A 25609-nucleotide genomic window follows, 5' to 3' on the forward strand; every position below is an offset into this window, starting at 1 on the left:
AGTCACCAGGGCTGGCCTGGCCCTGCACTGCCATCCTCTGCAGGGACACTGAGCAGAGGATGTGCCACCACACATCCTGTCACAACCAAGGTGCAAAGCCGGCCACAGAAATGTCCTGGCCTTACAACACCATTGTCAGCATCTTTGGAAAACTCTTCTACCTCCTCAAATGCTTGTAGGCAGCTCTTGTAGGATCAGCCTGAAGGAGTGCCAGAGCAGGAGGTGGGCATGAAAAAAAGGCTGGCAGCAAGGAGTGCCTTCCAGCTCTGAGTCACAGAGACCAGCAGCAGTCAGAGCATCACACACATCACTCCTTGGCTTTTTTGACTAGCTGCTGTAGATATTCCAACACTCAGTGTACCTGCTGCCATGAATCCAGCCCCTGGCACCAAATTCATCTCCTGCCTTCAAGCTGGCACCTTTCAGTCAGTGAGAACTCTCCTTGGGAGTTCTGTGCTCAAAGCTGGAGACATTTTTGAGGAGCTGCAAACCTGGGTGTTTCATTACTCAGCATCCTTTACTTAGTGTCTGTCTCTCTGGGTCCCTGCCTCTGTCTTTACAAAATAAGGATAGATGGCATTTCCTCACCATGAGGGAGGATCCTGAGGATAGCTACAGTAAGTTTTGTGCAGCGTTCAGAAACTAAATATCAATTACACAGGGCATTGGGGTGTAATAAGAGAGCTGAGGAAAGAAAAGGCCATGCCAATAAAGTTAAATGAATTATTTACAATCAACTACAGAATGTGTTTAAGGATGAGCCCACAGAAGAGCCTTTCAGACCTGTCAAATCAATGGAACCATCTGCACTTGATGTGTCAGTAGAAAAAGTTTAATAACAAATCAATAAAATGAATAGTAATAAATTACCAGGATGAGATGAGTGACTCAAACATGGAAATGGAAAATACTGAGCCAGTTTTTTAAAGAGAGACAGCAAATAAATGAAATCTGACTTGAGAAACAGGTAAATCTACTTAAGAACACTAAACTCACTGACCATAAATATCATGAAAATTTCCAGAAAAATTACAACAGACTTCCTTACCAAAATGTCATGAAATCACAGAATCACAGAATCACAGAATTTCTAGGTTGGAAGGGACCTTTAAGATCATCGAGTCCAACCCATGTTCTAACAGTTCAACTAGGTCATGGCACTAAGTGCCACATCCAGTCTTTTTTTGAACACATCCAGGGATGGTGACTCCACCACCTCCCTGGGCAGATGATTCCAGTATTAAATGTATAGAAAAAAACCAAACCAGTGGTCTGTGAGTGAAGGATTAATAAATGTTTAAAAGATGCAAAAATGGTTAATAAAGAATTTTGACAGGAGACTAAATTCTGTAAGTAATCTAAAAAAGGTGATGAAAAATGAGGTAATAATATTTACTAGAGACATGGAAGTATCAAGGGTAGAAAAACCAAAAATTGACTCAGAAGATTTGCAAAAGAATTATAAGATGTCCAGTGACATCTTATACACCTGGCAATGTGCACTCGCAGCCCAGAACGCCAACTGTGTCCAGGGCTGCACCATGAGAAGTGTGACCAGAAATTTGAGGCAGGGAATTCTGCCCCTCTGCTCTCATGAGACCCCACCTGGAGTGCTGCAGCCAGCTCTGGGATCCTTGGCATGAGAAGAACAACGAGCTGTTGCAGTGAATCCAGAGGAGGCCGTGAAGACGGTGAGAGGACTGGGGTACCCCTCCTGTGAGGACAGGCTGTGGCAGCCGTGGCTGTCCAGCCCGGAGAAGAGAAGGCTTCAGGAAGTTGTCATTGTGGCCTTTCAATACTTGAAAGGGGCTTATAAGAAAGATGGGGACAGACTGTTTAGCAGGGCCTGTTGCAATAGTGCAAGTGGTACTGGTTTTAATTGGAAAGAGGGCAGGGTTAGATGGGAAGAATTTTTTTATGATGAAGGTGCTGAGGTGGTGAAACAGTACTGGCTGTGTGCGGCTTTGAGTAACCTGGTGTAGGAAGGTCTCCTTATCCATGCCAGGGGTGTTGGAACTAGATGATCTTTAAGTTCCCTTCCAACCCAAACTATTGCATGATTCTGTGGAATTCAGTGTGAATGACCAAAAAAGGAAGCATGGGGAGTATCAGTCCTCAGTCGATCTACATACTGATTTACACTGGGTAAGCAAATACTCCCCTCGGAAGAAGTGCTGGAGACTTTAATATTTTTCTAGGAAAACATGAATTCAATGCTTGGCATTAGTGAAAAAGGCAAATTTGTACATGCCATTTAAACAAATTGATAAATAATTGTTATTATACCATGATACAGACACCCACACACTTCTACAGACAGTCCTGATCCTTTCATCCCAAAGAAGATGTGGAAAAGGCAAAAAAGGAACAAAAAGGCCAGTAAGAGCAATTTTCTCACAGAAACAGACTACACAGACTAAGCCTCCTCAGCTTTAAAAGAGATGACCAAGAAAAAATAATAATACATTTATGAAATTACAAGTGTCAAGAAAGAAGGAATAGGGAACACTTGTTCCCAAGAAATGGAAGCAAGAGTAATTTAGCCACTAACAGATGATATACAGTATGCAATTCACAAGTAGGTGTTCTGGACTCTGAAAACTTAAATAGGTCTAAAAAAATCTTCCAAGGAAGAGAAAAATCCATCACGAGCTATTTTAATAGTTGCAGATGATCTGCTATTAGATGCTATTTGAAGCAGAACAATAGTTGGGAAGGACCTTTGGTCTGCCCGAGTGTGGTGGTCATGTTCGCTTTCACACATTCACCCTTCAGCACCAGGGCTTGTGTTTGAGCTGTAGATGTCAAATCAGTTGTTTTTTTGGCTTGTGACAACCTGCATGAAAGACAACTTTTATGTTTATATCCTGCCGTATTTGTTGAATCTAGGTAAGGAATTCAAGCTGAAACCCCATCTGCACAAATGTGATACAGCTGCCCATAGGCAGCTAAGATCCATTCCTAGGGACAGTCATTTTCTTCAGGCTATGCAAGTCATCGTCAATATATCTGTTTCTTCACCCAGTTGTTCCTTCAGAGAAAGCGTAGAGATACGAGAAATGCTAATTGAGAGGTAGATAAAACGATTTTTATGTTATTATCAAAAGATTTCTTTCATACTATGTCCTTCCCTTTTTCTTTCCTCTGATGTTTAGGTTTAAAGGGATGTTTTTTTTGTTGGAAAGTCTTGGCACAGTTACTAAGAATTTTAAATCAAAGCAGTTTAAATAATTTTATTGACTATTATTTTGAGCAATCTTTTGGATTTCCACTATCAAGTAGTGTTTCAGGATTAGTTGCCTCATCCAGCTGAAGATGTCCCTGCTCATTGCAGGGCGATTGAACTGGATGACCTTTAAAGGTCCCTTCCAACCCAAGCTCTTCTTTGTTTCCATGATTACACTGAATGAAAGGATTGAAAACCCATCCCAGATTTAAGAGCACCGAATACTCCTAAAAACACAAATGTTATGGACTAATTCAGCATTTCAATGCAAAACTAAATTTTGCTTGTTTGTTACAGAATTTTACTGGCACAAGACTTAGAGCCTACAATAATTAAAAAACCTGCATAAAAATGGCTGAGTCTATAAGATTGTGCATGTATGCACATCTTTCTAACCCACCACAGTAATATTAGGATTTTAACCAGATTATTAAATATGTCTAATGTACTCATACTGTACCTTATTTCTTTTTGCAGTTAATCCAAGTATTCCTCATCTTTAGAGAAATTCTCACAGTACAAAACTAGGTCCCTTTGCCTTTGGGTAAAGAAATGAGCAGAAGAGAAATTTCCTAAAAACTGTTTTTCAAACCTTACAAAAAAAGTTTCTTTTCTAGGGAAAAGAAAGCATTATAATTGGATGTTAATAAATGCTGCAGCAACAACATCTAAAGAAATGTTCTAAGGAGTATTTTCCTCTGCTTATACTTCATTATAAACTAAATAAGAGAAACATCATCATAATGTTCATGCAAAAAAATGACTTGGAGAAAAAAAAGCCATATATGCCCTAAAGATATCTTTGTTCTTGTCTCTCTAGAAATGATTGACAGGGTGAAAAATGAAGTAATTAACTTCTAGCTGACAGAAAACAGTAACACGGGTCTGTAATGATGGCGCCCGTGAGTGGCATAGTGTCCTACTTATCTGCATTTTAAAGCAACAGCTGCTGGATCTTTTGCAATGTCTGCAGAATTTTAAAGAGAAGCAAAATTAGAAACAACAGTACATCTTTACTATAAATGTCACAAAACTGATCCTCACAAGACAGAGATTGAACAGAATGTGTTGGACATATGTGAAATAATTATATTGGAGGGAAAAAAGCAGCTCTTATAACTCTTGACATCTCTGTAAAATTACCCTGACGTTTCTGAATCAACATAACACATGTATGGTTTCACTGTCTACCAAATTTCCTCTAGACCAAGACAGTTGTCTTGAAGATCTTCTTGAATCAGGACACTTTGTAAAAATAAGTTAATTATGAAAGGGTTCAGATGCCTTATTGCTAGACTACATTTGCACAGCTAGACATATCTGCACCAGAGAGGGCTCAGTATTGACAATCAGTTTGCAGCCTCAGTGTCCAAGGTCAGTGCCCTCCTGAACATATCACCCACACACCTTAGCACTGGGCTCAGGGCTGCTTGGAGCCCGTCACAGCCTTTGTCCCTGTGGAATGATCAGGTAATGGCTGTGGTGTTCCTCCTCTGAAAAGTGGCTGAAGTAAAGGATGCAGGAGGTGGTAGCCTCACAAACCAGGTTGTACAGCAGGACAGCAGAATAGTGCTGCTAATGTCCTAAACAAGTGGGATGAGGCTGTATAGGCATCTCCTAGAGTAAAGTCTGTGAGATTGTTTCATACAGAGGGATCCAGTCAAAAGGGATTTAGGTTCTAAGGAAACCAGTTAGTTTGCTCCAAAAGAGGGGTTGGGAGTAAGCAAGCAGTGCAGTGTGAGCAATCAAGGCTCTGGGTACAAAGTGGTGTGCAAGATGATCTGGCTCCCATAGTCATACCCAAAGAATTGTGCTACGGAAACATATTTTTAGGTACAAGATCATTTTGTTGGTGAGGAAAAGCCATATCTAACACATCATATTGTAGCAGGTAGAAATCCTCTTTTGGGGTGAAATGAACTCATTCACATGAATGTGGCTCACAAATTAACTATGATTCTTTCTTAGCTAATCATTGATATTATCTTTAAAATGGCCTCCTAGTTTAAGGGCTTCTTTAGAAAGAAAATGCCAGTTCCAGCAATGTGAAATTCCAGGCTGGCATGTAATTTATTTTAGCTATAGCTATGACTGGGATTGCAATTGCTTTGGACTTACTGATGGTTGCTATTCAGAAAGCTTGAGATGATCCTGAAAATTAGGACCATATCTAACCTCACCTCGTTCATAGTCATCATAGTCACCTGAAGTACGGCAAGGCAAAAGGTATTGAATACAGTCTATGATAAAACTTATGGACACTGATAGGTTACTCAAGCTGAAAGTAAGATTCAGACTGAGCATTTTTGTGCCTAAAATGAACATGATGGATTTTAAGCACCACAGCCCTACCGCAAAATTCAGCACTTCTACTCCCTTCAGTGGACCAGGTATTTTAGACTATATTTACTCTCACAAATTCATGAAGCTGGATGTCTTTCTCTCTCTTAAACATTTAATGGAATTCACAGCAGGGAAACATCCAGACTGCTTTTAACCCTATATTTAAATCTTACTGTACTTTACACACACTTAACATATACAAAAGTGAATGCAGAAAAACCTCAACAGGAGAGATCATTCCCATTCAACACAGACATGATATTTACCTTTTTCTAGTAGCCCAGTGGTTACACACTTATTTGAACATGAGAAATTCAATATTTTGCCACACAATTGACTGAGGAAGTGGGAGATATTAATGCAGTTTCCTTAGCACACCAAGGGGATACAAATCTAGAACTCTCTCATCTCCATAATGGGTCTTAACCACCAGGTAGCCATTTTTGGAAAGGATATTTTTCACATCTTGCCTTGAAAAAGCACAGTGACTGAGGGATCAGGATGGTGAAAGTTTGGGAGAAAGAATTTGGTGGTGACTGCTAGGCTGGAGTCTGAGGAATGCAGTGGTAATTGAGCTGTCCTGACTGTCACCAGTGATTCTGGGTTGGCTTTGACTGAAACAGCAATGATAAAGTGAAAAGGGATATGCCCTTGCCAGATTGTTTTGCTAAATGTGAGGAACATCATCATCACCACCATTTCTTCCTCTTACATTTTAAACAACACTGCTTCTCAATAAAGTGCCTATCCTCATTTGTGGAACTTTGGTCTCAAATTCCTGAAGAGTTGGTACCTAGTACAGACACTAAAGCCAGGCTTTCAGCATGAGTTAGAATTCAGATATATTCCAGCATTTAGTTTTTTACATAAACCAAATCTAGGGCAGGATGTTTGAACTCAGCCCATCCCTAAGGTGTTGCTGTGCTCTGTTAGGGAGCTCCATTAGGAATGCATTTGGCCAACGTCCCTGCTTAGCACAGCAAAACTGAATTCCTTTCTCAACACTTCCATTTACTGTACACAGAATTTATGTAACTAAGTTAGGTGCCTTGGATCACCCTCTGTGGACCATTATGAGATGCTGGGATCTTGTAGCTCGTAAAATGGCTTGGAATTTGAATGCACTTCTATCAGTTCTACAGGTAATATCTGAGTCAGTTCTTCTCCCAGCCTTTGCATCCTCACCCTGATGCGTTGCTTCTTCCTACAGCCACCTTGGAAAATACTTTTAGCATTTTAGCAAAGTCAGTTCCAAGTTTCTCCCCCAATCAATCAGCAACAATGTTTTTATACATACTGCCAAATTCTCTACTTGGACCAAGAACTCTCCTTGAGTGACACTGAAAACTATTCAGAATGGAAAGTGGTGGTTCAAGGTTTGACCTGTTCTGTATTGACTTGAGGGAGAACAAGAGTGTGCTATGTTGCTGAATGGCAACATCAATTCCCTAAACACTAAGCAGTGAGATCAATGAAAATGAATCAATACTTCACTTAAAAATGGTGTCATGGAAAGAAGTCTCTGACTCTTTCCCTTAAGAGATAAAAAAGAGGTAAAGAACAGTATTTGCTGCACAAATAACACAATAAACCAAATACTGGGGAAGTCCTAAAAAAATGCATTACCCTCTTTCACAGACTGTCACCAAATGGGATTATTTCAAAGCTCACTTATTTTGCTCCCTGTCATTAAGAGGAGCAGCTCATCCCTGAGTTTTATGAAACAAAACCTAGAGGTTTACAAATAAAATGAGATTACCAAATAAAATGAGATTATCTCCTGCCCACAGAGCATAAGGACAGGGATGAGGATTTAAAGTAAGGTAGGAGTGATGTGACAGCATTGACAAGATTTATTATTAAAAAGGTCTGGGAGAGCCTGAAAAAATCAGAACATTAAAACATGGGGACTATCACACTACCATGCCTCGCTGCAATTTAAGCATTTCATTTCTAGTTAAGATGAATCTGGAAGAAACAGCATTATTTATATACTGTATTAGTTGTAGAAAGTATGTTTTCAAGTAGTTAAAATGAATCTGTTTCCTCATCCCATTTAATTAATTATGAGGGGTGAATTGTTGGAGAAGAGACACCAGAAGCAGAAGACATTCATGATGGTTTAATTATGCTTTAACTGATGTCTTATGAAATTTGAAAACTGGCCAGATCACTGAATGGATGAAAATTTATTGTGATGCTCTTGTTATATCAAAATGAGTTGTGATGTTATTCAACTTTGCCGAATTCTTGTAACACTAAAATCCATCATTGATAAAGGTGCATTTTTTAAAATTTAAATTTATTTGCATATTGATGCAACAACCTGAATAAAGCAATCTTTTAGGGAAGTGTAACCCCATTCTCTCTGAAAAGCAGAAAGAACTGAATCCAAATTAATCTAGAAAATTTAATTTGAAATACCCAACTGGACTGCAAGAGTGGAAATGAATATCAAGGGATGGACTATTATTTGAAAATTCTTCTCTAGGGAACAAGTACCGAGCAGTGGCAACTCACTAATTTGCTTCTCACTCAGCCCCTCCCAAATAATAGATGTCTGTGACTACAATCGCAACAAACATCATCTAGGTTTGGGAATTTCAGCCTGTGTCCTAGACAGCCAAAATCCAGTACCCTTCGCTCTGAGCTGCAGACAGACACAAAAGCATGGCTGTGAAGGGTTGAAAGATGTGAAATGTAATGACTGTAGTTGTGCCACTGAAGTAATAAAGAGTTGAAAAGTGTGACTGATGGGGTCTTAGATAATGGATTAACATGCAAGTTGCCTTAGGCTCTCAAAGGACTAATGGAAATTTACCCAAGGTACCTACAGTATACCGTGGAGATGCATGTGGAGACCTGGAACCATCCACATACAACATTAAAGAGATGAACAGAGCAAGAACAGAACAGAGGGATGTTAATAATTTCAGCTTACATGTATATTTCATGTATGCTAACCAATTAGAGCATAAAAAAGGCACGATGGAAACTATCTTGCAGAAGAGGGAAATGGTGGAATCACAAGTGTGTAGGTGTGGTGCTCAGGGACATGGTTTAGTGGTGAACCTGGCAGTGTTGGTTTAATGGTTGGACAGAATGATATTAAAGGTCTTTTCCAACCTTACTGATTCTGTGATTCAATGTATAGAGAACAAACAAAACAAGAGTAAAGGAAAGATGCAAGTTGGACTTCTAAAAAAATCTGATCTGCTGGGCAGATGCTGCTATGTGATGCTTGATCACTGACACACCGTGTTGTTTGCAAAAATGCAGCACACAGGGGTGGATACAGGGACAGCTACACAGGAGGAATTTACAAACATTGCCCAAGCACGTAAGGGTTAGTTGTGGGAAAGCCAATGCTTAAAGCACCCTGGTCTAGCGAGAGGTGTCCCTGCCCGTGGCAGGGGCATTGGAACTAGATGTCTTTAAGGTCCCTTTCAACCCAAACCATGCTATGATTCTATTTGATTACTGTAATTTTAAACTGGAAATGCAGCTTAATGGAGTTAAAATGTCTCTCCCTCCAAAAAAGCATGATATAATTTGATAGGCCTTCAGGAAGTGTAAAGAACAGCCTCCTCCTACAGAGCATGATTGCTCAGCAACCCAAAACCATAAACATCTAATTTTTTATTCCAGCAAAGCAAACTTCCCTTTAATCATCCATTAGGGAAGCCTGTGTCAGGGAAAATACTGGCAGAAGAAACTTTAGCCTTGCTGGTAGATGACTGCTTTCATCAGTGAAAAATGCTGAGATATCAGAAGATAAATTCTAAAGTCAGCTAATCATCTTGAATAAAGTTTCAATTATTATTGTAATTGGCGATTTTTAGATTATTCTGTACACACATTAAGAAAAAATAATTCACAGAAATACAGAATCTTTAAGACTCAGCCTACCATGATTATTTAAAAAGTATTTATATTTTCATACAAGCACTTTTCCAGATCTAATTACACTGACTTCTGTTGCTATTTCATTCTTCCAAGAACAGTCTGCACAGCTGATTTTTAAAAATTTTCTTTACCCCATGTAGTGCTATTACCAGAGGTAAAGCACAACATGGAAAACATATCCAGTATTTCACTCTGAGTGAATGTTTTGAATGTTGCAAAGCTGCTGGTATAAAGGTCACTCAGAGAGAATCTTACTGAAGTATTTGACCTAAATGTAAGCCGGTCTACTTTCTATCTGTACTCTAAGAGAGCACAGATTTTGTTTTCCTGAACCTCTCTTGTGGATGTAGTCTTTTTTTTTTGTAATAAAGAGACAATTAAAAGAAATTTTCCCTCTCTGCTGACTGAAAAGACTAAGTCCTTGACTTAGAAAGCTACAGCTCTGCAGAGAGGTAGCAGCACTGAAAACACCAGATTTATTTCTTTTGTTCTGTCTCTAAGCAGAAATGGATGGATGGCCAGGTACATGCCATGCTTTCAAAGGAATTGATATAGTCATGTGTTTTCAATGAGTTCTTCCTCATGGATTTTTGTTCCAGTATCTTAATAATAGGTATGAAGTCAGAGGGGGAGAGAGACTGGATCCTCCTTTTCTTAGACCTTTTGGGGTTTTCTTGTTTATGACACATCATAAGTACAACCAGATCCTCGGTCATATTGTCCTGAAACTGAAGAATTAGACGTACTCTTCTGATCCCATTAGAAAAACTTCCATTTGGGCTGCAATAAAAGAAAACCCAACTTCTTTTCACACATTGAATTCAGAAATTTCAGATAAAATTTGATGTCAAATTCTTTAGAATTTTGTGACTTAAATAGTCTGAGATGACTTATTCAAGATCTGTTTATCTCCAATAACTGCAATTGGGTGTCCTACAATGAACAAAGAGCTCATGGTAGTGCTCCAGCATCACCCAGTATCTCTCTAACCATATAGCTGTACATCTTTAGTCCTAAATCAAGGCAGAATCTGAGCTGCTCAGCTCCACAATGATACCACTTATATTCCTGGAGAAAGAACTCAGGATGGAAAATTCTTTGTGTGCTTTTAACAGGCAGAGATCTTCTAAGCAGTAAATTGGAGTAAAATTCTTGCTAGCACTAAGATTTTTGTCTGAGCTACAGCAGTTTGTGACTCCTCAGTTCACTCCCTGTTACCAGTTGTTATATTGAGTGCAGGTGGGGTTTACTGATTTTGTAGAAGACATAATTATTATAGAATGTTCAATAAATTGGAGAATTTCCCATATTTCATACACTTATCTATCTATCTGCTCTTTTAAAAGGCAACAAAATTCCCTTTCAAATTGATGTCCCCAGTTGCTCTGGAGTATATTTAGAACTCAAGGCAAGTAGCAAAATGAATGCAAATTTTGTGTAACATGCTGGGGTAGGTAGTGCACCTCCATAGATGGAAGACCAAAAGTACAACTGCAGCAGCTTAACATTTCATAAAGTCTCCTAAAAAAGCAGCACTGAAATCTGAGTATAATTGAAGTGTCCTTTCCTAAAAACTCAAATGTCAACTAACAAAGTAGGGATTTTCCTTTCCTCATCTTAATGCAAATTAGGAGCTTCTGCACTGAAGAAAGGAAATTATAGCAAGTAAGAAGTTTAGGGAAAGGAAACTTTAATCCTTCTGCACACTGTCCACATTAGAAGGGAATATATTCTTTTGTCTGTCCAAGCCTGATGCCTTTAGGATGGCAATACAGAGAAATTAAAACTAAAGTAGCTGAAAATCCATCTACCATACAGGACTTTCATACTCTGTTGAAAGGAAAATAACCCCATTTTCTACAGGCTGAATTCAGCCATGATCCTTGCATTACACTAGATAATTTTCAAGTTATTACTTCAGTCAATTTGCCTATTCTTTCATACTTTCTAAGACATAAACATCCTGTCTGTTGGTTATTTCTTTTATAATTTTTTTTCCTCCAGACTTCTTGCAGCCAAAGCTGTTGCCATCCTCATTAAAATCAAAATTATCTGTTGAATTTTATCCAAATTTTTCAATTGTTTTTGATATTCTTGAAGGAAACCTACAGGTAAGTATTTCTAAATGAATGACTATCTGCTGGTGGTGTCTGCAGACAGACAAAGGCAGTTAAATTGATCACTGAGGACATTTAAAAGAAAACCCTGTATTTCTAATCATGTTCTGTTTAAACATAATCTGAATTTTAGCATTGCGCAAAAATACAAATTAAAGTAAACTAAAATCCTGAAATCATCAATTAAAAGAAGATGATTGCATTAACACAGTAGCTATAATAAAAGGTCATCCTTCTTGTCCTGTGTGAAAAGCCAACTTATCATTCAGATATTGAAAGAAATTATCAGGCGTTTGATGAACGAGGTCAGAGTTACAGGAAAGAATAGTTATTTACCTCTATACCAGTGAAACTCACTCAGCTCCTAGGTTTTGTATCTGTTTTGCATGGGAGTTAATAATCTGTGGTTATTGCACCTGCAGGAGGAGATGTGGTGAGCTGTGGACTGCAAACTGAGCCATCATCTTCTAGCAGTAACCACTAGATTTGGCCAGATAGTAAGCCCAACACAGAAACTGATAGGAAGTGTCCCATGGTCCACTGCTATTAATAAATATTTTGTTTTTCTTATTAATGTTCTAATTAATTATTAAAGTGTAAGTAGATGAAGAGATTGTCAAAGACTTACAAAGAAAATTTATGTCCAATTAAGTTTTGCTGAAAGATCTGCTGAAGTTCACAAGGCTTTCAAGATGAATCCACATGTAAATATCAATGATGAAAGAGGAATTCTTATTTTTACTCCTGGAACATCTCATGATTCTGGCTTGAAACCAGAAAAAAGACTTATGACCCTAATTGCAGTCTAGTTAGGGTTAACTTAAGCAGACTGAAACCTGTGTAAATCAGATCTGAAGAAGCACCATGCACTGGAGTCATGCTGTAACTCATAACTCCAGTAGAGGCTTTAGAAACCTAGTTCTGACCTTGATAATGTTCCTGTAGCTCATCATCTTCTCTGAAGAGATGACCAGGTATGAAATCAGGACCAGACCCCAGTGCCATAAACAACAGAATGGGATAAATTTGCTATGAAATTAGTAACAAGTGGATGTCATAAAAATGTGTCTGTAATGTCATGTCTGGATGAAACAGGGGCAGAATAACCCTGAGAGCAAATCCAGATGTCCAGGACACCTCTCAGGACACAGCTTCCCTCTGTAGCAGAGCCTTCTTGTCACAATAGCTCTCCATGGATGTGGCAATGCTCTGCAAGCCAGTATAGAAAAGGAAAAATAACTTTCAGTGCTTACACTGAAAGGGCAATTGCATTTTGAATCCGCAAACCCTGTTAGAAACATTGCTTCTACTTTGTTTCCTGCAGTGCTTCTGAAAATGGTTTTGATACTGTCTAATCTCCATCTGTTTTCAAGATGGGTTCACAAAGATACCTGTTTCCTTGTCCATAAATCTATGAAGAAACCATAGATATAATTCAAATCTAAGCTGTACTTTTACAAGAGTAGTTTCTGAAGTATTCTCAGGAAAATGGAGCATGACAGACAAAGTCTGGCTGGCTGGGTAAAGATGGGAACAGCAGAAAGGACTGAAATCCAGCTTTGCATCCTGAATCATCTGTAAAAGAGTGGCAAAATACTGCTTGATGTGCATTAGGCTATGCTTTCATTTTGTCATTGATCACCTATGATCCTTTTCCCTCCAAATTGTCTTACAGTCTCTGCAGAAAGGAATAATTACTACAGTGGGTATCTGCAGCCTCTACCTGGACTATAAAATGTCTCAAGAACATTAAGAGGAAAAACCTCTCTGCAGAGATAGTGCTTTTTAAAAGAAAAAAATTACAGATCTTTCCAGGTCCCAGAGTGAAATAAATATTGATACTGTCTGGAAATGAGAAGGACAGGTATTATTAGCAGCATACTAAGGTAAAAACTATTCCAACCCCACATAATTAAAATCTAAGTGGTTAGAAACATAAGGTTATAAAAACCCCAAAGCCTTCTACATTGGTAAGTAACTTTTTCTGCCCTAATTTTTTCCCAAAGCTTTCAGTTGCTGCCCTCTATGCCAGGACCCTTTTAAACAGCTAGAAAGAAGATGTAGGAGCTGAAATAGCAAAGTGTCTTTTTCTGTAAGCTTTCTTTTTCCTGCCTTATCTGTAAGCAGGAGTTTGTATAGAAGTAGATATGCTGTGCTAAGCAGGTGTTTTGATAATTGCATCAACCCAATATATAGGGTGAAGGAATGTAGCTGCCTTCATGGTCAATTAAAAAGTATAAGTAGAATCTATGGAAAGTGGGTGAATGTTTAATTGTTATAATTCCTGATTGGCAAGGAACATCTGGCAAACTCTTCACCAGATAATTCTGGCAGTCTTTGTTTATTTGCTACATTAGCAGATAAAGCAATTAGTGTAAGAAGTTTTAAGAGAAGAATGAGCCATACATAATCAGAGTCTTCACAGGAGAGATGGAGCTGGAGACATGGTAGAATGCAGATGTACACACACACACACACACACACACATATAGATATATAGACACACAGAGGGATATGTTAATCTTTGAAATAATTTTTTACTCCATTTGTTCTGAACATGAGGCACATTCAGAGAAGATCAAATCCTACTTGTCAAGACTGCTGTACAAGAGGGACAGACACAGGGTGAGCAGTGCAAGACCTGCTGGGGCTGGCATGCTGAGCTGGCTCCCCTTGGACATCGGCTGCAAGTATTGACCAGCACCACACAGGCACCACTCACAGCAGAAATAGTAAAGTAGCTGCATCTGAACCAGGGTTTACTCAACAGCATGTCAATGAAGCCTGGGAGGACCTGATTAGTACTTCTTTTCCTGTTACAAGAGTGGGGGGGCAGGGAGTGACTAACTGAGCTCCTGAGGAGCTCCTTATGAGCCCCAATTCAGGTAGGCAATTCCCCAGATCCTTCCAGGCTCACCATAGCATTATTAGAGTAATTTCTATTTCTAATGAGAAGTAAAGGGGTCAGCAAAGACTACTGGACCCACTTAGCCTCATCACTTAACTGGGCTGGGCTCCCTCCTCAGAGATGGACTTCCTTGCAGTGAAACTAAAGGTCCTCCTCATTTGTCTTTATTGGAAGGAACTTTGAACGCAAATTCCACTACCCTTTTCAGCAGTGTTGTATCCTGTTTCTGTTCTCAGCTTTGTTTCAACACAGCTGATTTGGAGAGCCTATTCTATAGTGGCTTTATGACTTTTCTGTAGAGGATTTCAGGTAGAAAACTCTTCCATAGGGCCAAGCATCTTCTTTCTCTCATATTGGCCACTGTGCTGTGTGCAAATGCGCATATTTAGATTTCCAACTTTGACTGTATTTACACAAGCTTTGATTTCAATAGGTTTTCGTCTCTGTGTTCGTGGTCTAAGCTACTGTCTTGTACTTTTCCAGTGGAGAGCTGCACAAACTGTCAGTGTCCTATTATAGCTGTTGACATGGAAACATCATAAGCAACTATTTGTTGGATAAGACTGCTATTTCACAGGGAACAGACACAGCTTAAATGCATGTTTTGCTGATTCACTTTCAGCCATTTTAAGCCACAGACAGTTTATCTTCACTTTCACGTCCCCCTCCCCTTCACTGATGGATCATGTTCAGAGTTTCTGCTTAGAAATGAGGCTGAAACTGTGTCTATCTTGGTTATAAAAATTTCAAACAAATCCTATTCCCACATGGGGCCAAGATCTTCAACCTCATCATCTTCTGGCTTGGATATTATTCCAGCTGACACTTTCTACTCTCCGAAGCAGAAAGCAGGCAGTCCCTCTAGGGAAGGGAAAAGCACAATATATGTGCAATGAAAAGCTATTAAGGCATCTCCTAAGAAAAGGAAAAGGTGTGCTGCTTCTGTAGAGCAGACATCCTGTCAAGCACATTACCTGTTCTGGGCCATTATTTTAATAACTTATGAAAGAGAACAACATGGAAAATGGCCAAAACTGTGTACTACTTATACCTATTGAAGTTGCTAATAGAAAAGCTGTTTCACACCAGGCATTAATAATGCTGCACTGAGGACATGATTCCCTGCCTCACCCACTTATTTAAAATGCAACAAGTTTTACTGAAAATATAAAGATGACTTAGGCAAGAATGGCTTTGATATTCTGCAAGCTGCTTTATATTCTGTTTTCTGTTCTACACTTTAGGCAGGATGTGTTATCTCAGATTTCTGGAGGCTGAACTTGTTTCACACAGGGCTCAGTCCTTCCAGGTGCTCAGTACTGTGTAAAATAGCTCGTAATTTTGAACACAAAGCAGTCAATGATTTGCAAAGTGACAACCACATAGAAATAAATCTATTTTTCCCCTTTTTGACCCAGCTGGAGAAACTCCCATTGATAAAAGGCTTGCTGGGCTCTTGGTTCATGCTGCAGCTAACGATGCATCTCTGGGAGGGATGGGCTGAACTCATTCCACACCTGGTACCTAAGAGCAGCAGATATGATAAACATGAAGATGTGAAGGAAAGAGCTGGTGTCAGATGCAGAGATGAGACTGACTGATGTGTTTACATGCTCAGTTTTCACTCTCCATTAACTGCTTAGTCTTTGTCTGTGAAATGTTATGAAGAATTGCAAACGAACATCATTTTTCCTTGACTGTTCATTAGTATCAACATTGCAAAAGAGTAGCAGATGAGTAAGAAATGCAGTAACTGTTAGGAAAAACTGTAATAGCTTATGGAGTGGCTAATAGTTTCAACTGACTATATATCAAATATATCGATTTTCACAGTCCTAGGGTATTGGTGAGACATATTGTTGTATTTACAGCATTACATTTTAGGGTGGATTTTTAGCGCTGGATTGCCATTGAACTATAAACCTGAAGGCTTTTGAATTGAGAGTAGTCCAAGATTAATAATCCTCACATGCATCTTTCAGCTGAGAGTGGCACCAGTATTATGAGTCTTAGGACACTTCAGTTAAGGACCTGTGAAAATTGCACAGAAATAATATAAAGAAGTGTGAAATTCTCACAGTTCCCACTGACAGTGAGAGGCCACTTAAAAAAAAATCCCAACAAAACAGTTTCTCTCCAGATATTCTCTGTTCTTCAATTTTCAGTTGAAATTTTTAATTTCTCATTTGCTCTGTTCTTAGCAGCAGAATGATGAACATGGTAAATTTTGCAAATGCCTCTAAGCATTTAAACAGGTTGAGTTTTGTAAGAAGATATTAGATTTGCTTTGCCAAAGACAAGAGTTGTTTCATCTTCCTTTTTCATTTTACAGATAATCACATCTTATGCAAGCCAGATGCTTTTGCTCTAAACATGAAATTCAAGGCAATAAATAAAAACTACTGGATTTACTTCCCACTGTATTAGGTGATTCTTGTATTCCAGCATATCCCTCATCCTCCTCAATTCCTCAGTGTTTCTGACAATTAATGAAGACCTGGGTGAACAGCTCCTCCGTGATACGCTTCAGCTCTTGAAAGTCTCCCTAGAGAAAAGGTCTTTAAGCATGCACAGTGACCCTCCTTGCTTTGAAAAATAAAGATTTACACTATTTCCTTGGTTCTGAATCTGAGCAGCTCTCACTGAAGCCAGGGAGAATATTTGTGCCAGAAGGATGTACAAAAGAATCTTATTTTCAGAGAAAGAACCATTAAAAAGTAGTAATTGAATATTCAGAAACTCTTACTTAACCAGGACATGTGAAATGAGTGAAATTCTAACAATTCCAGTGTGAACAGGAACTTCAAGTCCAATAAGCCATTTAATAAATTTAGTTTTTGTGTGTACCTATCTGGCCATTTCCAAACTTATCTGCATTATGCCATTTATGACACATTTTCTGAATGCACGTTTCCATTCTGTGCTACAATTGGGACCATTCAATTGCCCAGGAATCTGAGGTAAGTGAAAAAATTGTACAAAAATTCCATTTTCCTCCACTAACTGTTCAGTAAAGGGAGTTCTAATAGTTCTATAATGCCATTAAAGTACAGGCATGGCTATGTAAGCTATTTCCTCATTAAAACAAAAAATAATGTCTAGGTGCCAAGCACACTCACATTTGCTCCCCAGAAATCTGTATTTCAGTGACTTTCAGTGCTGCAGAACCTGAAAGAAACTGCAGTTTGGATGCTCCCAGATGCTGGATTCATAAACTCATCCAGCTTGATGACCATGTACTGAGTGTATGTGGATCCTCAATAGTGCTAACTAAAGTGACAAATGAATTCAGAAGGAATCCTGGGGAATAAGAATATGGGCAAAAAACCAGCCCAATTAAACAAGACTGTTGGTGTTTCCAACCTGTGTTGCAGAAGAATGCACAGACAACAGTCAGAAGCTTGATGTTACAGCTCCCAGATATGCATATGAACACAGACGTGTGTTTGTGAGAGAGCAAAAGAGAAAGATTTTGAGTGTGCATGGGATTCAGGTCACACAACATGAAGTGTCTCTAATATTGATGTTTACATCTCAGCTAATCACCTGAGGCTCTTTCCACTCAACTGTGAGAAAGAGACATTTTTAGGGCATGATTCGCCTGAGCAATTTTAGATGTCTACTTCTGGATGACATGAATTGTACTCTGAAAGTGCCAAGTGCACTCCACTGACTCAAGAGAGATACTAGGCAATTTGCTTAAGAGAAGATTTTTGCAATGTGTATGTAGATATAGCATGTAATTAACACTAAAATATCTATTTGGATTTTCTTTATATATATATAGATATATATATATACACACACATACATACATATCTATCTTACAAAAATGTATTTTCTCTCCTCCTTGTAACGAGCATTTAATCATGGCCATTTCATACCTCTCTCTGGTTTCCTCAGTACCTCCTTCTGAAAACACCAGTGCAATTATCTCTTCATTACATTTCTGCTTCCAGACCTACATACTAGAGCCACACATCACCCAGTCTGATCTTACCATGTGTTCAGGTTTCACTACCATGATGTCTCCAAGAATTGCATTTCTCAGGCAGATTTCAGACTGCATTGCAGCCAGCTGTGCAGATTCACAGGAGAATTCTGCCCATGCAGCCTTGACCTGATGTTCCCTTGCCTGAGGGGGTTCACTGCCTCCAAGAAGACAGAGAGACTGAAGGTGGTTGTAACAGACATTGCATGGAACAAGCCCTGGATATCAGACTCAATCTTCAGAAACTGCCTCAAATGAATTTCAATTTTAGCTCTGAAAACTTCAAAACTGAGAATTTCTCTGATCTGTTGAAAATCAAAGTCTCACTAGTGGAAGATGTCCCTGCCCATGGCAGGGGTTTGAAACCAGATGATCTTTAAAGAGTCTTCTAACCCAAACCATTTGTGATTCTATGATATGGCAGCATGCTAATCTCTAAGTTCAGGAAATTTGTGTAAAGGTGTCTAATACCTAATGGAGAATCCATTGTGCTGACAATGAGAGTAAACCACCCAAAGTACCTCAGCTTTGACTTCCCTTTTGCTGAGCTAAGTTGTGATGGCAAATCGCCAGATTCTTCCTCATGACTCAATAAGAAATGAACCAGAACACACATTTTTGACACATGATACTACATGTTTGTATGGCCCATATCTATCACAGCTGTGAAACGCTTAGCAATAATTCCAGTTAGAAGAAGACAAAAATGTAGTGGACTAAGAGGCACCTCTTTGCACTGTGCATGTTTTTAATAAATAGTGCAACATGGACTGGAAATAAAAAGGTTGATCGTAAGCATCTTCGTCTTATTGGGAAGAGCCTTGGGCTTCCTTCCCACTGCAGTGCTTTTCCATGCACAGTGGAGAGGCAGCTGCAGAACCTCTTCTTCTGACATTGCAGCTGGATCCAGTCCTGTCCCAGCCCTGGTTTCCATCCCCACCTTTACAGCCCATTGTACCATTCACTGTGTACTGCTAGACACAAAAGTAGTGCAGAAGCTGAAACATTTGCACTTCAGTAAACTCAACCCTTCATCACGGCAACAAGGAGCCCTGACGAGGTGAAATCAGGTTTGGTCACTGACAGTACTGAACAGACTTTAAACAGAGAAGTGGCAGTGAAAGGGTTGCGGGGTGTGAAGCTTTAGAGATATTTCTGCAGTGATACACCTCTACAGTGCCTGCTTGTACCTTTAGACAACTGGAATTTTTAAATATAAATACAATTTCAGAAGTTGTCTGGTTTGAATAAAGCTTAAATGGTGCAGTGACAGTTTATGCTAAGTGCATCTCGCTACTTTTCATCTGTAAACCAAAACCAGATGCTAAGACAGCAGTTTTGGGTTCCAGATAATTCCTGAAAACCTTTTCTTTGCATGTGCTGTAGCAATTACTGAAGCATCTACTCTTATCCTCAGAAATCTAACACAAGTAGTTTAAGCTCAGGAATAATCTAGTTAAACAACAGAAAAACTTCTTAAACTCTGTTTCCTCCAAAGTTTGGAAGTAAAAGTTTCAGTGACTCCAATTCACCAAACTTTTTAAAGAGCTGTACTTCTCTGATGCTTAACTCTTCAAAAGGCTGTCATGTTCCATAGTCTGTGAGTTAAATAACATCATCTGGCATTTCCTAGGAGTAGCAACAATAACCATATATAACCTAGAAATTTGACTACTGATATGGACCTAGAAAGACAAAGCAAATCACGTATTTCTTTCAAGACAAAGAAATATATAAACTTACAAGAACAGATTTTAAAACCTTGAGCTAAAAAGACAAAAAGGAAGACATTTGCGTAAGACCCTGCTATGCATGTATATAGCACAATGTTTAGCTGGTGGTGGGTTTGTTTACTCTCCTGGTTGATCATGAGCTGATGACTGAATTCCAATGACTTAAAAAAAGATAATAGCAGATTTTTTTTTTAGTCTATCATTGAAGTTAGTGAATTCAATTTAAATTCTTTCACTTTCGCCACCAAATAAAGCACAAATAATAACATTTTCTATGTTTCCTATCCATTCTCCCTCTTTCTGCATTTCTTTCTGTATTTCTTTTCCTCAACAGATCTAGTGAGAAAGAGGTTGTGAGCTCCCAAAAGGACTAGAAGTATTTCCTACTGCTCCATCCTCCCCTGGAGACTCATATTTTGCCTTTAGTGTTGTGGACTCTGATGACATCCCAAACAGAGCTACAGGGTCAGGGATAAAAAGGCAACAGGCAGTACTCAGAAAAAGAATCCAGGAAATTCATGGGAAATAATCCAGGAAGTGTCAGAGAGACAGAAAAAAAGAGAAAAAATTAATGCAAATCTGAAACACCAGAGTATGCAGAGATAAAAGATCATGTCAAAGAACTACACAATTTCTCTGAACACGTAATTCCTGATTTCCTTCCTGTGTTGTTTACACTCCTGAAGTGAGACTTTTAATTGCTTTTAGCCACCTACCTTCAGCCCTTTAACTCTATATTACATTTTGTCCCACTTAACTGAATATAGCTTCTTTCACATATTTCAGTGCTATGCTTTTATTATAGGGGCTGGATGGGGAAATCACAGACTGTAAGGTAAAGAAGCAATCCTTGCATCCAATAAACCCCACATCCATTGGCATAACTGTAGCTTTACTTTTTCTCACCCTCTTTTGTTGGCTTTTCTATGAGCAGGTAATGATACTTATTTTCAACTATTACAACCTACCTGGATCCTGATTTATTTCCTTGTGTTGCCTAGAATATAGTGATTTGCTTCAATTAAGCTTTCTGGTTAAAAAACCCCCATGCTTGCCATACTCAGTGAAGGACAGCAAAATCACTACATCCCAAAGAAAGGAAAACAGCAAACTTGAATCATAAACTTGGCATTACAGCTAGAGATTTACAACAACATATGGTCATTTGCCTCTAGCTCTCTTGCACATGCTGACTAAAATAATCCATTGAAACAGAAATGTCCTGAATTGTAAGAATAGAAACAAAATGCTAGATCCTAGCTTTTTACATGGGCCCTGCCTGTATAGAGTATCCATAATGAGAAAATTTTCATCTCTGAAAACAAGTACATTTCTGAGCCCACATTTATTTTTCCTGAGTGCCTAACATAGATGCAAACTACCTTTGTAATTAGTGCATGTGAGTTGAACTGACAGTGACAGGCACAAGGCTGCAGGTGTTACTGCACCACAAACACGTTATGGTAATGTGTGAGATACAGAGCCTCTTAAGCAGGCTGCTCAGACACGGGCACAGCCAACTGTGTGGGTTTGAGAGAAAACAGTAAACACTAACAAAAGTGACCGAGGCTTTTGTGGCTTTCTGCTTCAGAGGTTTGGGGCATTTTCTGGAACGACTGTGGAATAAAAGAACAGGTTTTGCATTTGTGGTTTGGGAAGTGCCATTTAGATAAGCAGCTAAGACATCAAAGGCTCCTGCAGTGAAGCACCAGGGCATGGCAGCTTAGTGAGACAGATCACAGCCAGAATTCATGAACTAGCAGAAAACCGGGCTCATCAGTGCGCACGGAGCAATACTGTACAGAAGAGCTGGGCTACTCCAGATGCAGCACAGATATCTCAGCTTGGCTCAGAGTGCAAGTTAATAAGCCTCAGTTCTCAGCAGAGCCTCCCAGGCCAATGCTCATACAGGGGGGATCAAGCTTTGTTGCTGTTCAAACTGCAGCAAGGTGTTCAGGACCTTGGTGTCAGCCCTTTATGTGTACACCTCAATTAACCTGCAGTTGCTGGCTTGGGCTTCTCATACCATTACTCCCTACATTTTGGGTTCCTGGCTTATCTCAAGAAAGGAAGCTTGGATCTATCCATCCTTAAACACACAATTGGAGCTTTTCATCAAATGCAAATTCAGGGAGCTGACCAAAGCTCTTGACAACAAAGTCACTCTGGGCTGGAAAAAATCTGCTTCAGGTCAGAGAAAGTTAGAGATGCCTTGAAAACTTCAACACTTCTAATCTGACCTTGCCCAAGAGCCACATAACTGGGAAGAGTGATCCATCTCCCTTCAGTCACTGCTCTTTCTGACAGCAGTACCAATTAGTGCTTCATGTGGTTGTTGCCCATTAGAACAAGACCCTTCATGCTAACATTAAAGCTTTCCCTTCCTTCTCTGCTACCTTACTCCTTCACGCTGAGAGCATAATGACAAAATGTAGAATTTAGCCTTAATTGGATCTCTGCAATGTTATCACCTGAATTAGCTCCCCTGTGAATAATTATCACTGCCTAGAGGCTGACAAATTGCTTCCCTCTACTTCATGATTGTCAGGAATTTCAAATTATATGCTGAGCATGGGGAGGATAGAGGGGACAAAGGGGAGAATGAAAATGAAAGCCTAGAGAAGCATAATTATTAAGATTATTAAAATACTTGACAGATTGCCACAGTCTCCATGAGTCCCAAAACGGGAGAATGACAGCAAGAATTTTGCTGGGGCAATTGGGCAACACCCAGTCTGGCAAGTACAGTCAAGGTGAAACTACAGCCACTGCTCCCAATAAGTGACAAAGGTGATTCCTTTGTTATTCACCACCCCATTTAAGCTATGGATAGCAGCTTGTTTACCATCTCATCTGCACATTTGATCTTGCTACATAGATGGCAAATTCTTTGCAGCATAGACTGATAGAAGGGTAAACGTATGTGAGGGGATAGTAGCAGATTGTCATGCATTTAGAGTAGCATAAAAGAGTTTGTGTTTTGTAAGGAAAAGTTTTTTGCAAAAAGCTGCTCTTCCTGAGAACACTCCTTCCACGTCTGGGCAAGACCTCTCACAGAAACACATTCTGTCATTACTCCACAGTATTGCTCTCAGATATTGACAGAGCTAAGAAATGTCCATCTCATAAACCTGAATCACTACAAAAGTGTAATGCTCTTTGCACATTACTTGAAATGGTCAAATCGGGCATATAGGGCTTTTATCCAATTTTCTCATTAATGATGCTGTGCTTGTAAGATGGATGCATTTCCCAGTTCATTTCAAGGCAGTTCCTCAGACTTCTTTGCCACCGTGCCAAACCAACAACACACATCAGACACAGGCAAGGTAGCTGCTGACATATTCCCAGGAGAAGGCTCTTCCTGCTTACCTGACATACAGTGACCTCTTCTGATTAGTCCTCAGGGAGCCAGACCCAGAACTCATGCTGTGATTCATCATCTGCTCACGCAGGTCATGGATTTTTGCCTCAAATCGAGCGTACTCTAAGGAGATAAGAAAACCCAAGAGAACAAAGATATTTTAGTTTTCTTGACCTATATAATCATTAGGGCTGCTAAATGCAAATTAACATTAAATTAATGAGTGTCAGGCATGTCTTGAAAATGGAGATCTAATAGAACCTTGAATTAATGTATTATCTTAGGTAAATACATGCCCTTTTTATTGTGGTACCTGAACATTTCAACACTGACTAGGTGAGGAATCATATACCACGACCCACCGTCCTGCAGCTTCAGGAAAGGAAAGGAACTTTAAAGTGTGTTAAGAAATATCTTCCAGTCTGTGGAAACGATGTTGAAAGCAGTTTTCCACTGTATCTTTCCTCCTTCCAAACAATGTGATACCTTGGTAGAGTCAGTGGGACTGAAGTTATTAACGAGTGAAGCAATTATTGTAAAATCCTATCAAAATGAAGGAGACATTTCTATGTCCAATTATCCCCAAAGCAGCTGAAAAATCATTGTATGAGCAATCAGCCACTTTTTTTGCACTGCTCACTAAGGCTTGGGCTCTGTTTCTTTTAAATAGGTGGAGCCATTATCTCGTTCTTAGGGTGGGTGACCCCAGAAACACCGACCCTAAGCTGCATAACAATGGCACAGAACTGCTCCCCCCCACCTCGTTCACCTCCATAGTCCTACTGGTGGCTCTGCAAAATGTTGTGACCTGCTGCCCAGCAACATGGGATCAGCTGGAGCTGTATCGTTTGGTGAGACTCCTCTCTGACAGGACACAGCCTCATCAATGGTCCCTCCAGCTGCCATGCTCCCCTTGCTCATCGTGTGACTCAGTGGGCTGAGTTTTGGTTTGCAAGAAGAAAGGTTGAGGTTTTGGAGACAAGCTCTAATTCCTTGAAAATGAGAACCTCCAGCAGCCCAGAGAGCCATAATTCAACCTAAACCCAGGAAATCTACTGATGTGAGCTATAAGACTAAGCTGAGGGGGTGTACAAAATACATTTCAGTGAGTCAGTGACACTTTAAAGAGTAAGATATTGCAGACTGATGCCAGCAGAGAGAAGATGATGTTCTCTGCACCTCAGTGTTTTATTTCACTGACGCCTTCAAAAGAAGGGTCCATTTCCCAGAGCAGGGCTGAAGCAGAACTGAAACCAGCACACAAGCTTTCCTCCCTCAAAGGATGGAGGTACACTCCACCAGATCCCACCACCTCCCAGCTTAAGCAAATAAATCCTTACAGTGCATTTATAACCCATTGCTCTGCATCTTGTTTGTTGCTGTCTGAGCTATGTGAAAATGCCGTAAGACAGCAACATTCACATTTTTCTCCTAGAACTCAGCATTATTTTTGTTTGATCATTTGCTGTTCCTACTGGCTCAGTTCCCAGAATGTCTAGATGCTTTGCAGCAACTAATTCATTTTATTCTGTGCACTCTACATTTCCATTGGATAATAACACCTGACCTTTCTAGGATCCCACATTTTGCATAGACATTAGCCACCTTCAAGTGGTTTAGCAGAATGGTTTGATTTGGGGTTTTGTGTTTGGGTTTTTTTCCCCTCCTTCTCTCTTGACACATTTTCCCTCCCTTTCCACTGAGCTTCCTCGGCATTACCTACTCAGTCTGTGAAGTGACAGTGGCTACTTTGCTCGTCAGCTGGGAACCACTCCTGTGGTACAAGACTCTTCAGTCTTCCCACATACCTATGACTTCACCGACTGCAACTGAAATTCTGTGTGTCAGGAGAAGAGAAACTCCTACATGCAGACTGTATTTTAGATTTATTCTGTAGCTTGTTTCTTGCTCATTTCTTTCACTCAGAGTACATCTTTAAACTTCTGAGAGATTTAAAAACACAAATTCTCAGTGGAACTAAGGCTCCTACAAACTCATGTTTTTTTTTTTTTTTTGGAGTG

The 25609-nt window shown here is 39.5% G+C and overlaps 1 protein-coding gene across 8 annotated transcripts in view; it reads right to left on the reverse strand.

The window, feature by feature from the left end:
• The window catches only part of DLG2 (discs large MAGUK scaffold protein 2), a gene marked incomplete at its 5' end in the record, with an annotated part of 981693 nt that overhangs the window by 62007 nt on the left and 894077 nt on the right, over positions 1–25609 (reverse strand). For 6 of the 8 annotated variants that reach the window (XM_084227140.1, XM_084227144.1, XM_084227143.1 and 3 more), the window contains one exon: positions 23597–23711. In XM_084227140.1, the coding sequence (XP_084083266.1) occupies positions 23597–23711 (115 nt within the window). Of the gene's footprint in view, positions 1–23596; positions 23712–25609 lie in introns of those variants that run through there. The other 2 variants (XM_084227146.1, XM_084227147.1) reach the window with 2 other exon arrangements.

The sequence above is a fragment of the Fringilla coelebs genome (assembly GCF_963513975.1).
Source record: "Fringilla coelebs genome assembly, chromosome: 2".
NCBI classification, from domain to species: Eukaryota; Metazoa; Chordata; class Aves; order Passeriformes; family Fringillidae; genus Fringilla; species Fringilla coelebs.